This window comes from Tiliqua scincoides, chromosome 1 (assembly GCF_035046505.1).
Source record: "Tiliqua scincoides isolate rTilSci1 chromosome 1, rTilSci1.hap2, whole genome shotgun sequence".
NCBI classification, from domain to species: domain Eukaryota; kingdom Metazoa; phylum Chordata; class Lepidosauria; order Squamata; family Scincidae; genus Tiliqua; species Tiliqua scincoides.
In genome coordinates, this window is record NC_089821.1 from 182300144 (window position 1) to 182314751 (window position 14608).

Here is a 14608-nt window from a genome sequence, read left to right on the forward strand (position 1 = left end):
ATGGGTTAAGCCTGCACTAGTCTAGTAAACAAACAAACCCTCAAAAAGCAAAAAGGATTTCTCCACAGTAAGCTCCATCATTTTTGAAAACCCTTGGGAATCTTTTTATGAAGCTGTAAATGCTTGCTTGTATGGAATGCCCCTCCTCCACCAGGGAACCAGCACTTCCAAAATTTGTCAAGCCAGTGCCACCCTCCTCCTGCTTCTGCTGGTTGCCAAATCCAGAAGTACAGATGCTGCAGCAATACAGGACATGATGACATAATCAGCACTTAGTTCCAGGTTCACATGTGGAAAAAGGTCAAAAATCAGAATAAATCCACCCACACAAAGGAAGGGCAGGTGGGCACACATGGAGACACATCTGGCCCTCTATTCACCGCACAGAGCCTCTGCTCTGTGATCTGCCATGCTCATGCTGCTGAGCAGCTCAGCCAGCCCATGACGTCTGGATGCTTTGTCATGCTGTCCAGTTGGGGAATCTCTTTGTTAAACTAATGCTCACTATTGAAGATTTGGTGAAAGATACCAATGAAAGAACAATCCAAATCATATATGCTTAATAAAATGCTTCTTTTAAAGACATCCAGTAGGTTTTAGGGTACATCTGTTGCAATCAGGAAAGGCTTCTTCAGGGCATGATACATGTAGAAGTTGTCTTACACAGCTTATAGAATTATTGTAATAGCATTCAACTGAGTCTACTGTGTGGGGAAATATTACATTTGTGGGAATAATGTCATATAAAGAGTGCTCTTTGGCACATATATTGGAAATATATCTGAAAAGTTACTGTGACATGAAACTGTTTCAGTATGGTCAACACCATAAAATAAGTTATTCTATTGCAAAACTGTGACTTTTTGTAAAACAATGGGGAAAGCATAAGGATTTAAAAAATGAAATAACTTGTAATTGAATACAAATGCTTCCAAAATACGTTCTCTCTAAGAATATACATCATCTCATAAGTATATTATGATCAATACATTACTGGTTACATATTACTCCCACGAGGCTGGTGTCCACCTCAAAAGAATGAATTCAATAAAGTATTACCTAATGAAGTATTTCTCAAACTGTGCGTCATAACCCATTAGGTGGTCGCAAGCCAGTTTCAGGTGGGTCCCTATTCATTTCAATGTTTTATTCTTAATATATAAGATTTGATGGCATGTGACTGCATTTGGGGAAATGTTACAGATCTGTACTTTTAATAGGATAATAAGTATATGCTTTTAACAATGATAGTCAATGGGGCTTACCCCTAGATAAGTTTGGATAGGATTGCAGTCTAGGATCCTTAAAAAAATTTTCTGCTTGATGATGTCACTTCCGGCCATGACATCACTTCCAGGTTAATGACATCACTTCCAATGGAACCCAACAGATTGTCATTCTAAAAAGTGGGTCCCAATACAGAAAAGTTTGAGAACCATTGACCTAATGTGTTCCTGGAACAGTTATGTAACAGTGCAATGTAAAAAAGAGAATTCTACAAGTCAGGAAGAAATAAGGCATGATTCTGACTGCATGTCTCAATTTTTCATGCTAAAGGGCAAAGAAAGGAGAGGACAAAAGAGCTGACAAAGTCACTGTTTTTGTGACAAAGTTGCCACCATCAATGACAACATCCAGTTTGAAAAATTTAACTTCACACACATTTTAATTTTGTTGTAAGGGAGATTCTCTTTAGATCACTGTGATTTTTAAAAGAACTCTCATACTTGCAGATGCCACATCAAGGGAATGGGGAGATCCCAGGTGTTTTTCAATTCAATCCTACAGATTAATTTAATCCTGTAATTTTCAGCCTTTTTCATCTCACAGCACACTGGCAAGGTATTAAAATTGTCAAGACACACCATCAGGTTTTTGACAATTGACAAGGCACACCATGCTACCAGTGGGGTTCTCACATCCCCCACTGGCCCTACTAATAAATGACCCGCCTCCAAATTCCTGTGACACACCTGTGGACCACTCATGGCACACCAATGTGCCACAGCACAGTGATTGAAAATAGTTGAGTTAATCTAATACATGCCACAAACTGGCTGTGACATGCAGCAATAGATATAGCACAGACAAGGCCTTTCCAGATTATTTTTTTTCCTAAATGCATAGTTACTACTCAGTTATAATGTGGGATTTAAACAAATTCTTCAAATTTTTGTCAGATAAATGTGTTTATCATGTTTTCCCAGGATACAAACCACTGCATATAGTTTAAAAACAAAATTACAGCGCAATCCGATGCGTTTCTAGTCAGAAGGAATTCCCATTATATTCAGTAGGCCTAACTCACAGGAAAGTGTGGATAGGACTGCAGCCTTAGATGCACCACCTGTGCTATCATCAGAAGCAAGTGACACACAAACTCACACAGACGCATACCAACTTCTGACTCTCTGAAAGGTTTATTTTGTTCCCTTCCCTCGGGAAAGCCCCAAATCCCACAATGGGGTTCCTCGAGTCTGCGCCAGCTATTTTGCTGGCGCAGACTTCAGAGCCTCCGAGTCGGCCTTTGCAGCCTGATAGGCAAAGCTCTGCCAGTCCCACCTCTCTCCCAGGCCGGTTCTTGCTCCACCCTGCCCTCCCCCGCCCACTTCCTGCCTCCCCCGCCCCCAAAATACTCACTGCCAGCTGGTGCTGCAGGAGCACCAGCCAGTCCTCCACACAGCGCTGAGGTTCAGCGCTGACTGGAGCTGCCCCAGCACCAGCAGCCCCTCCTCTCTGGGTGCCGCGGATTTGCCTTACTCACATTTGCAACACCCAGTGCCAGCAATAAGGGGGTTTAGGACTGGGCCCTAAATAAGCTGGTATGATCATTGGTCTCATTTCCACAAAAGTGTTTCAATGACCTCTCTGATTTTTCACTACAGTTGCTTCTTGTCTTAAGAGCAGTTGACTTGCGCAAATTAAACACAAACAAAACAGGAGTTCAAATAGTGCAGGTGATTCCGCCTGTCATCCCACATACAAGTCTGATAGTGAACATAAGATTGGAGAAGATACTGTTCCCACCTTGGGTTTCAGTTCCCATCTGTCTCTCATAATTTTTAAAGAAACAGGATGTATTTTCAGAATGTATGGGATTTTCAAGGCAATTTTGAGTATATATGATTTTACCTTTATGCCCCGACTCTGGAACATACCCTCACATAAGACAAGGGACTATCTCCCCTAACCAGCAAAGCAGCCATACTTCATTACCTTGAATGTCATCATTGAAAGTGCAGTAGTGGTCACGATATTTATCCAGGAGACGGAAGGCATTTGCATTAGCAAAATCTTCAAACTGAATGAGGCAATTTCTACCAAACCTAGGGATACAAGAAGTAATAACTGAAAATAGAAACAAAGAAATTTAAGTTCCATTCATTATCTAATGATCATTTCTTAATTTATGTTATTTATCTATCTGTTTGCTCAAGAATTACCCTAAGTAGATGGTATAGTACCTAATGAAGAAACTGAATCAACTGACTCAGGGCCCAACTCTATCCAACTTTCCAGCGCTGATGCAGCTGTGTCAGTGGGGCCAGTGCTACATCCAGCACAGGAAGGGGGCAGTCCCAGAGGCCTCCTCAAGATAAGGGAATGTTTGTTCCCTTACTTCATGGCTGCATTGGAACTAGAAATTTGCACAGGATTGGGCCCTGAGATGATTAGCTAAGGGGAAATGTATCACATTTCTTTGTACTGAACATCAACCTAAAATCCAAGCAAAAATATACAATTTATAGAAATGTGATGGGCAATTCTTTGATTGCCATTGTAAAAAAAATTAATAAATAAGGATTTAAACAGACAACATTCTACAGTAGTTGATAAAAAGCAGTGTTGGGAGCTCAAATTCAAATCAGACTCATATTGCAAAAATGCATGATTTTGGGTGACTCAGTAACTTGTGAGTCACACAAGTAGAAGGCTCTGAAAAAGACTTGAGTCAGGGCCCGCTTGGTGGCACTTGTCACCATGCGTGCTGACTCGAGTTTGCCTGTGTCTGGAGGTGCCTGCTTACTGTTTTCACCACATCGTAACCTCATGGGGCAAGCATTTCATCGGTAAGCAGCTGGGAGTTGTAGCCAGGAGGCAGGAAAGGATTAATGTGAGCGGGAGTAGGGAGGCAGGACTGATAGAAAGGAAGGAACAGATTATCATTGGTCAAAGACTGGGCATCCTCATATTTCCATTGGCTGAGAGAGGGCAGGAAGAGGAGCAGAGGAGGGGCAACCCTCATTGAATGGCTGTCGCAAATGGGACTACTTCTAAGTAGGGCTGCCAAGAATTGGGTCGTCCTGGTAAGCCTCCCAGCTGTTACTTGTGACTCTCGTCCCTCTCACCACTTCTGTCCCAGATTTCACTCAGTCCCTCCCACCCCCTTTATGGAAAGGGTCAGCAGGAAAGTGAGTAAAGAACTCCCACACACACATACAAACACCCAGCAGCAGCCCCATTTTCTCCACAGCTGGCTTTTTAAAGGGGATGACTCAGCCCTAGGAGAGAGAGTAGGCAGGGAGCAATCACGCTTTGCAGGCATGGCTCTGTTGTAACTTCGGAGGGGGACCCTCATTGAATGAGCAGCTACAGGGGGAGTACTTCTGAGTAGAGCTGCAAGGATCGGGTTATCCTGGTAAGCCTCCCAGTTGCTGCTTGTGACTCTCCTCCTCCATCTTGCTGCTTCTGTCCCATCCCTCCCGCCATCCCTCCCACACCTCCTACCCTGTTTACAGATGGGTGGGGATAGCAGGGGGGTGATCAAAGAAAGCTCCAACAACCACACACACACACACACACACACACACAAGCAGCAGCCCCATTTTTTCACTTTTTAAAGGGGGGGGCAACTCGACTCATAAGGACATAAGAACATAAGAAGAGCCCCGCTGGATTAGGCCATAGGCCCACCTAGTCCAGCTTCCTGTATCTCACAGTGGCCCACCAAATGCCCCAGAGAGCACACAAGACAACTGACACAACCTGCGTCCTAGTGCCCTCCCTTGCATCTAGCAATCAGAGGTAGCTGCCTCTAAAACCAAGAGCTTGCACATACCTACTATGACTTGTAACCCATAATGAACTTTTCCTCCAGACATTTGTCCAATCCCTCTTAAAGGCATCCAGGCAAGATGCCATCACTGCATCTTGTGGCAAGGAGTTCCACAAACTAATTACACGCTGGGTAAAGAAATAGTTTCTTCTGTCTGTCTTAACTCTTCCAACACTCAACTTTTGTGGATATCTGGTGTTATGCGAGAAGGAAAAGACCATCTCTCTATCCACTCTGTCCATCCCCTGCATGATTTTGTATGTCTCAATTATGTCTCCCCTCAGGCGCCTCTTTTCTAGTCTGAAGAGGCCCAAACGCTGTAGCCTTTCCTCATAGGGAAGGTGCCCCAGCCCAGTAATAATTTTGGTTACTCTCTTTTTCACCTTCTCCATCTCCACTATATCCTTTTTGAAATGTGGCGACCAGAACTGGACGCAATACTCCAGGTGTGGCCTTACCATCAATTTGTACAATGGCATTACAATATTAGCCGTTTTATTCTCAATGCCTTTCCTAATGATTCCAAGCATGGAATTAGTCCTCTTCACTGCTGCAGTACATTGGGTCGACACTTTCATTGAGCTGTCCACCCCCCCCCCAGGTCTCTCTCCTGATCTGTCTCAGACAGCTCAGAACCCATTAGCCTATATGTAAAGTTTTGATTCTTTGCCCCAATGTGCATGACTTTACACTTACTTACATTGAAACGCATCTGCCATTTTGCTGCCCAATCTCCCAGTTTGGAGAGTTCCTTCTTGAGCTCTTCATAATCTCTTTTGCTCTACACCACTCAGAAAAGTTTGGTGTCATCTGCAAAGTTGGCCACCTCACTGCTCAACCCTGTCTCCAGGTCATTTATGAACAGGTTAAAAAGCACCAGTCCCAGGACAAATCCTTGGGGCACTCCACTTTCCACCTCACTCCATTGTGAAAATTGCCCATTGACACCCACTTTCTGCTTCTGGACCTCAACCAGTTCCTAATCCAGGAGAGGACCTGCCCTCTAATTCCCTGACTGTGGAGTTTTCTCAGCAGCCTTTAGTGAGGGACCGTGTCGAACGCCTTTGAAAGTCCAGCTATATAATATCCACAGGTTCTCCTGCATCCACATGCCTGCTGACCTCAAAAAATTCTAAAAGGTTTGTGAGGCAAGACTTACCCTTATAGAAGCCATGCTGATTCTCCCTCAGCAAAGCTTGTTTGTCTTTGTGTTTTAAGATTTTATCTTTGATGAGGCATTCCACCATCTTACCTGGAACAGACTTTAGGTTGACTGGCCTATAATTAACCAGGTCCCCTCTCCTTCCCTTTTTAAAGATTGGTGTGACATTTGCTATCCTCCAATCTTCTGGAACCATGGACGTTTCAAGGGGCAAGTTGCATATTTTAGTCAGGAGATCAGCAACTTCATTCTTCAGTTCTTAATGGACTCAAGTCCATTAGAGTCACTAAAGGGTGACTCGGAGACATGGAAAGTGCCTCCGTTAGGACTTTTTTTTTAGTCGAGTTGTGGGGGGTGGTGACTTTGACTCGACTCAAATCAAGCCATCCTAGGTTTTCCCATTCCTGATAAAAAGCATAAAAGAAACTGTCAGGAGTGGCCCAGCAATGAAGCCAGCTGAAACACTGGCTTTGAGTGACAGGCTTGAGAAAGCAGCAAAGTGATTGTGAGTGCCCCACATTGCCTGCCTAGCATCTGCTGCTGTGCTCACAGAGCTTACACTTCACTATCTCTCCAGTTAAATAATGAGTGAAAACACACCCTCTTTCCCATCTGCTTGATGGGGATACCACTTGTGGATTTACAGAATTAAGGCAGATGTCTGTACATGATTTTAGAGGAGACAAACAATGAAGAAGTCAATGAAGGTAAAAAGTTACCGATAATGAAAACTATTTTGATACAGAGCTTGTAAGTGTCACTTCTACATGGAATAATTAAAGTCAAAAAGTTAAGACGTGTTTGTACATCAGCTGGGCAAAGAAAATCCTTTCATGCTTCAGGGCATAAAGCAACCACTACCTGAAGGAATTAAGAAGAAATTTCCTATAAGAAATAGCTTTTAAGCATGATTTTCTTTTAAGGATTTTATACCACTTCCCAGGGTAATTCTGGTATCTGTTTCTGCAAGAAGCAGGATGCTGAACTTAATGGATCATTGATTTACTTCACTCACTGCAGCTAGACCTATTTAAAAGTACAAAACTAGCTCCACAGTGAGAGGCTTGCTCACTTATTGTTCATAATGAGAGGTTTAAAATGATTAATTGTTCCTGTTAGGGCCTGCCTACCCTGCTCCAGCCATCATTGCAGCACCTTTCCCAATGGTGCTGACTGCCATAAAGCAGTCAATACCAGTTGTAAAAGTCACCTAGGTTACTCAGTATGCTGCCAGGGATGCTGGTGGGAAGACCAGAGCCCTCCTGTAGGTGCCAGTGGATCAGGAGCCACCGCCAATCCAGGTAAGATTCTGTCCCCCATGCTATTTAACATCTATATGAAAGCACTGGAAGAGGTCATCAGGGGATTTGGAGTGAGGTGCCATCAGTATGCTGATGACACCCAGCTCTATCTCTCCTTTCCTCCAGATTCCAGGGTGGTGGTTGGGGTCCTGGAGCACTATCTGGAGGTGGTAAGGATATGGATGAGGGCCAAAAAGCTGAAATTAAATCCGGATAAGACAGAAGTTCTCCTGGTTTGGAAATCCTTGATGCAGGTGCTGGAGTATCCTTGATCCTGCACTGAATGGGATTGCACTTGCCCTGAAGGAGCAGGTCTGCAGCTTGGGGGTCTGCCTGGACTCACAGCTGCTCCTGGATTCCCAGGTGGCAGCTGTGGCCAGGGGGGCCTTTGCTCAGCTTTAGCTGGTGCGCCAGCTGCAGCCAAACTTGGATTGTGCAGACCTGGCCACAGTGATCCATACCATGGTGATATCGAGGTTAGATTATTGTAATGTGGGGCTGTGTGGGGCTACCCTTGAAGACAGTTCGGAAACAGCTATTAGTGCAGAATGCGGCAGCCCATGCAGTTACTGGAGTCAGGCAGTTCAACTCTGTCAGGCCGCTTCTCAAGATTGTGCCCTGAGTTGGTTAGCAGCACACGTGGGGGGTTTTCGAGGGGGAAGTGATGAATTTGCTGGGGAAGGGGAAGACTTTGTTTTGTGTGTATCTGCTAATTGCAAACTGATGCAAACTGAGACTCCGAGACTGTTTGGCTGCAATCCTAACCTCACTTTCCTGGTAGCAAGTCCCATTGAACACAATAGGACTTATCTCTGAGTAGAGCTTGCTAGGATTGTGCATTTTGTCTTACAAAAGCAGCCAACATGGGACGTATTCCCCCCCCCCACAAAAGGAGGCAGGAGGAAGAAGGGGGATGGCTGAAAAGGAATGGGTATTTTTATTTTTTAATCAATTTTTGGAGACAAAGCCATCAAGAGTGGCTTCTTTTTTTCTTTTTTGAAGGCAGAGAAAAAAAGAGAAAGGTGAAGATCCTTGGTTAAGGTGACACAGACCCCAAGCCTATGTAGGTCTACTCAGAAGTAAGTCCCATTTGAGTCAATGGGGCTTACTCCCAGAAAGGTGTGGATAGGATTGCAGCCACACAGAGCAAGATTACAACTCAACCCCAAAGTAGATGGGGGCATGCTCCCACATATACACCCCAGCATGCAGATGCCACCCCTATTCCCCCCCAGGCAAGACAGGAATGCAGGCTATGCCATTTGGACACCCCCCCCCCACTAACAGCAGGCTGGGCTCCCTCCTTCCCAAGCAGAGGAAAGCGCTGCACACCTCCCAGCTTCTCCCAGTCAGCCTTCTCTCAGCGCCTTCAGGATTGGGCTCTTAATCATTTACATTTTTTGGTATGTGTGTTTGTGCATGTGTGTAAAAACAACCTACACCACGCTGGTTTTCCCTGTGTCTCTTCTTCAGCGGCTTTTTAAAGGGATGTAAAACTCCGTCATCGTCCCCCCAGCTTACATTCAGTGCAGTGCTGTAGTTCTTTCTTTCTCTTCTTTCTTTTTCTGGTAGTTGCACTGTTTTTCTGTATATTTTTGTTCAGTTCTATTTGGATTTTACTGTGTTCTGTATGGCTATATGCCTCCTTTGTCATTTACCACCCAACTGTACTTCCTTAGGATTCTATAAAGAGTGAGGAATTTACAGCTGGATGATAACATAAGGCAAATGCAACAATTCTTGGAGCTAAATGGCAGACACTATTTGATGTTATGAATCCAAAGTCAACATTTGGATTTTTTTAAAAATGAAATATTCCATACTTGCACTTCCAGCTGTTTTCTAGCTCTCTACTAACCTTTCATATCCTACTAAATCCAAGCCAGCTAACAGAAATTCCATTAGCTAGGTAATAGCACTCTTGCTCCAAGCCTTAACTAGTCTACATTTGGCTGATTAGTAAATGTAACCCTAGATATAGATTTAGCTTAGTGATTATAGTTGGCTAAATTCCATTAAATTAAATAGAGAAAGCAGACAATCTCATTGCGAATGTTTTAAACATGATTTCTTAAGAATTACAGCATTGTGACAGCAATATTTCTAGGTAGCATGTTCATTTATCAATTTTGCCTCTTATTCATATAATTGAAAAGGATTGCTCAAGATAAACTTGTCAGCTATTTTGAATAAGAGGTTATAATATCACCTTAGAAGATTATAAATAAAAAATACAAATAGAAAATATATTAATAGAAAATAGGTATTCATATGGATACCAATGATATACAGCTGCAGTTTTCAACTCTCCTGGAGTTTGAAACTCGCAGCAAGTCCTTGCAGGGGTGGGAAGGGAGGCAGCGGGGGGAAGGCAGCGACGCAATCCCCAGGATTGCGCCGCTCAGGGGGGCTACAGGGTGCACTGGGGTGCACTGGGGGTGTGGAGAGCCCTGCACGAGCCTCTGCAGGGCTCCCCAGGTCAGCAGCAGTGAAAGTTAACGATCGTGCTCTGCCTCCACAAAACCAGAAGTGGAGTGCAATCATTCCACTATCATTGCTGCTGACCTGGGGAGCCCTGCAGAGGCTTGCGTAGGGCTCCCTGGACCCCCAGGACACTGCTGCAGGGACTGGCGAGTGAACCCCAGTTCCTGCAGCCCCGTCAGAAGTTAAAGTGGAGCAATCGCACTCTGCTTCCGATTTAGCAGAGGCAGGGTGTGATTACCCCACTTTCACTTTGGAAGCATCGGGGAGCCCTGCAGACAGCCGCGCAGGGCTCCCCACACCCCCAGGAGGCTGTGGTAAGTGCAGCCAAGCCCCTGCAGCCCCCTGAGCGGCGCAATCCTGGGGATTGCGCTGCTGCCTCCTCCCTGCCTGCCCTTGCCCCTTAAGGGCAAAGAGGCCAGGGCCCTCATGCTGGGGCGTCACGACACCCCAGTCTGAAAACCTCTGATATACAGTATTGCCCTATTTCTTTTCTTTAATTTGTCTATTTCTGAATCATCCTTGAAAGGTATCATGCAATTTCAATGTCTTCCTATGTAGAGGTTACATAAATGTAAACCTTTGCAGTCATTCCAGGGTACCCAGAAGGCTGAACTAGAAAGCAAGATGTGCAGTTAGGAACTTCCAGGCCAGACAAAGGTTGAAACTGGGTTCACACATAATCTATGGCACACCCGTTAACAGAGAAAATGAGAAAATGTGACATTTGAATTTGGGGGTTATGAGGATTACCTCATACCAGTTAATGATTTTCTTCTGCAAACTGGGCAAGGGTGCTTGCAAAGTTAAAAAATAATTTTTTTTATAAACTTCTCGCGACCACCAAAAATCAGCTTGCGACCCACTGATTGGGAAACACTGTTCTATAGGTCTACTCAGACCTGGGCCAGCAATTCTGTTGGCAGAAGTCAGAGTAAACCTAGGTAATGTGGATCAAGTCAACGAAGGGGGATAGGGTATTGGTGGAGCTCTTGTAGTTAATAACTACTTCCTTCCTGCCATCAACCCACCCCATCCCCGTTCTGTTCTGCCCACCACCTGTGCCAACTTTCTGGCATCAGGGCTCCCACAGAAGCCACTGTCACAGCACAATGGCTTCTCAAAATAATCAACCTCAAACACTTTGATATTCCAAGAATAGGAAATGTCATATATGGTAATAAGTTTGATTAAGTATGAATATGTAACATTCTTCTAAATTACTTCAAAGGTTAAATCAAAGGTTTTTAAAGTTCTTTAGCATAAATTGCCTTGGTCCATTTTAACTCCATTAGTGGCTGTGTTTGATGCCTCAAAGAGCAAAACAATGAAAATCATTGTGATTGGTTGGGAGGGGGGCACACTCATGTTCCCCAGTGCACAGAAGTGAATTTGGACTTGATGAAACTCTAGGAAATAATGAAATGGCATCCATTTGATTGTAGTGCATATGTCAGGACTTGCTTCTCGTAGACTTTTGTCACTAATCCCATGGTTGGTTGGGCTGACAAGGCACTCTCTTTCTTCTGAACAGAAGTTTATTCTAAGAGTGTATTTGGAAGAGAAAAGATCTATAGCTAGAAGAAATTCTTTCCTCTACAAAGTGCTGCTGTCAGCACTTACTCACAATTGGATTCCTACTGCCCCAGAGCCTGGGAACTAAAGTGAGTCAGAGAACATCTGGACTTTCCAATTCTCACTGCTTCTTAGTCATCATGACTGTTCTCTAGCTTCCAATCTTATGCTGTGATCTCCTCCTTTCTTCAGCTATGAGAATCCAAAGGATCCAATTTTTTTCCATCATGCAAAGGAAACAACCAAATTGTTGTTTTTGTTATTTAATAACAAAATATTGTTATGTTAGATACTAAGACTCTTACTTCTCCCTCCTCTTTGATTTCACATTTTCAGTGCCATCTCTTCGTTCACTGTAGTCACTTCTTGCCCTGGAACTCACGCTGTAGTAACCATCTCCTTTCATTCTCTCTAAACATATGGAACTGCTTTATAGTGAGTCAGACCATTGGTCTATCTTGGCCAGTGTGAAACTAACACAAGCCCTTCAAGTTCTCACACAGAGGTATTTTCCAGCCTTTCTACCAAAGCTTTTATAATCAGACATGCCCAGGATCAAATCTGGAGGTTGCTGCAACCAAAACATGGGAGCAACTAGCAAGTGATCCTATCCTTTCTTGTTTTTCCCTATGCTTGAAACAGCTCCTGAACATATCAATCATCAGGGGTGGCCTAAAATCTTCTGGAGCTCTGAGTGCCAAAAGTCACCCCCTTATTCTGTGGCATGACTGCAGTACGTTGACCTAGAACAGCCATTTACAACCACTGTGCAGTGGCACACTGGTGTGCCGCAAGTGGTTCACAGGTGTGCCACAGGAATTTGGGGGAAAGTCATTTATTAATAAGGCCAATGGGAGATGTGAGCCCCCACTGGAAGCATGGTGTGCCTTGTCAATTGTCAAAAACCTGGTGGTGTGCCTTGACCATTTTAGTGCCTTGCCAGTGTGCTGTGAGATGGAAAAGGCTGACAATCACTGACCTAGAAGGAGGGGAAGAGCTCTGCATCCTCCTGACTGATTTGAAAAGGAGCAAAAAAGAAAATAAAGAGGACAGTGGCAACCTGCAACAGCAGCACTAGCACAGAGGCAACTGGCTGGGTGATAGCAGGATGCCTTAAAATTCACCAGTATTTGCCAATACAATCTGCTTGAAATGGGATATCTCTGTTAATCACTCTTTCTCTATGATGCATCATCTGATTACCTTCTTGATTTTTACTCTTAAATTTCTTCTATTGTTATATAGGATAATATCCAAAGAGCCCTTATACAAATGAAAGATACATCAGCTTGTCCAAAGAGGAGTGCTCTAATTTCTGTTGATGTCCTTCCTCCAGCTGGCACATCTCTCTTGTCAGGTCACAAGGTCCCCAGCTTTTCAGGTGGCACAAGCTGTAGCAGGAAAGAGACAGCAAAAAATCCCCACTCTGTTTTGTTACCTGGAGTGAACTCTGGGACCTGAAACTCCCCTGAGGGATGCAGTACATCAGCACAGGGAGAGGTATGCAGGATTGGGCTGCCTGTCTACCCCATTATACCGGCCAGCACTGTAGGTAGGACAAGATAAGCCACACATGTGACAGAAAAACTGATATTTACTCCTCATACAGATGAACAAGTTTTCTTTTGGGGGAGGCAAGAATGAAAGTTCTATTTACCATGTGTTTCTTTTGACATCCACAATTTGAGACTATTATTTCACAATCTGTCTTTCCATTCCATCTGTTGTTCTATCATTTCTTTAAAAATTCTTTTTAAGTCATTTTTGGCAGGGGAGTTTTTAATCTTTTGTAAAGTTCATAATAAAAATGTTGACACTGTTAATGATTGTATTAATAACACTAACTGCAGTCTTTATTCACAGAAGACTGTGATGCTGAAAGTTACAATGAAGTAGATTTTGGTTTAAGGAACAGATTAAATATACACCATATTTTCTTTATAAATAATGTAATTTTCAGAAAATACAGCAAGATTTTAATTAGGAATTGATTTGGAAACTCTCTGTGCCAGAAGCACTTGCAATTAGCTTGTTCTCTTGAGCAGAAAAGTGAGTGCTTAATAGTAACAGATATAAACATGACGTATTCAGAAAAAAGAAAACTATTCTGGATTTTTTTGGGACTACATACATTCTCCAAGCCCTCTCCACCTCAGTCACCTTGTGACTTGGCAGAAGTTGTATGCATCAATTCCCCCTGCAGCAACAATGAAAATTAAAGATGGTCAATATCTTGCTCAGCTGGATCTTAAAAGTGGGCATTTGTATTGTTAAGTATTTTTACAGCATTGCCATATTGGTTTTATTAACACACCATGCTAAATTTTAAGTTATCTCAGGTAGGAATGAATAAGCTTCAGTACAGCTTAATAAAAAAAATCATTTTACACTGCTGTAAAAATATTAACAACAGGCAAAAATCTTTCAACAGAGAAAGCTGTGTTGATCAACTTGTGTGCTTTTCTTCTTGTGTTCTGCATGACTAGCAGACCTCACAAATGGGCTGCTCTGTTGCTTGGCATGTAGCACTTGGACTACACAAATGGCTTGGCAGATTTAGGCATGAGACTGCCAAAGCCAGTTACATTCAAAGCAGCGCAGAAAATGAAAGGCTGTCTCAAAATATCCACGACAAAACTATAGGCTTCAAACTGTGATCCCACATTAGGATTATCATTCTTTAACTAGCAGAGTTCTCTCCAGTCTGCAACATCATACTCTGATATGGTGTCAACAATATTTAAAACAAGAAACCGTTAAACAGTAATGCAAGGGTGACCATCCCAATAAGGGAAATATTAAGGATGGCAAACAGGTTCTTTAAAGTATTGCGTTTTAACTTACAATTACTCATTTCTTATGAAAATAGATCCTTGAGAGTACCTGGATAGTGTAAGTTTAGTTAACATCAGTTTTTGGACCTAGGCCAAACATATCTGTAGGTTGTATGAAGACTCTGAATGTCAAGATTGTTTTTAAAAAGTGTGAATTAGAAAATCAAAAGCTATTTCTCTTTTCTTTTGATACTCAAAA

General features: G+C 43.2%; 1 protein-coding gene across 1 annotated transcript in view; it reads right to left on the reverse strand.

Moving 5' to 3' along the window:
- The window catches only part of ME1 (malic enzyme 1), a 144211-nt gene that overhangs the window by 28155 nt on the left and 101448 nt on the right, over positions 1-14608 (reverse strand). Inside the window, exon 7 of the mRNA XM_066612481.1 lies at positions 3217-3326. Coding sequence (XP_066468578.1) covers positions 3217-3326 — 110 coding nt within the window. The remainder of the gene's footprint in view (positions 1-3216; positions 3327-14608) is intronic.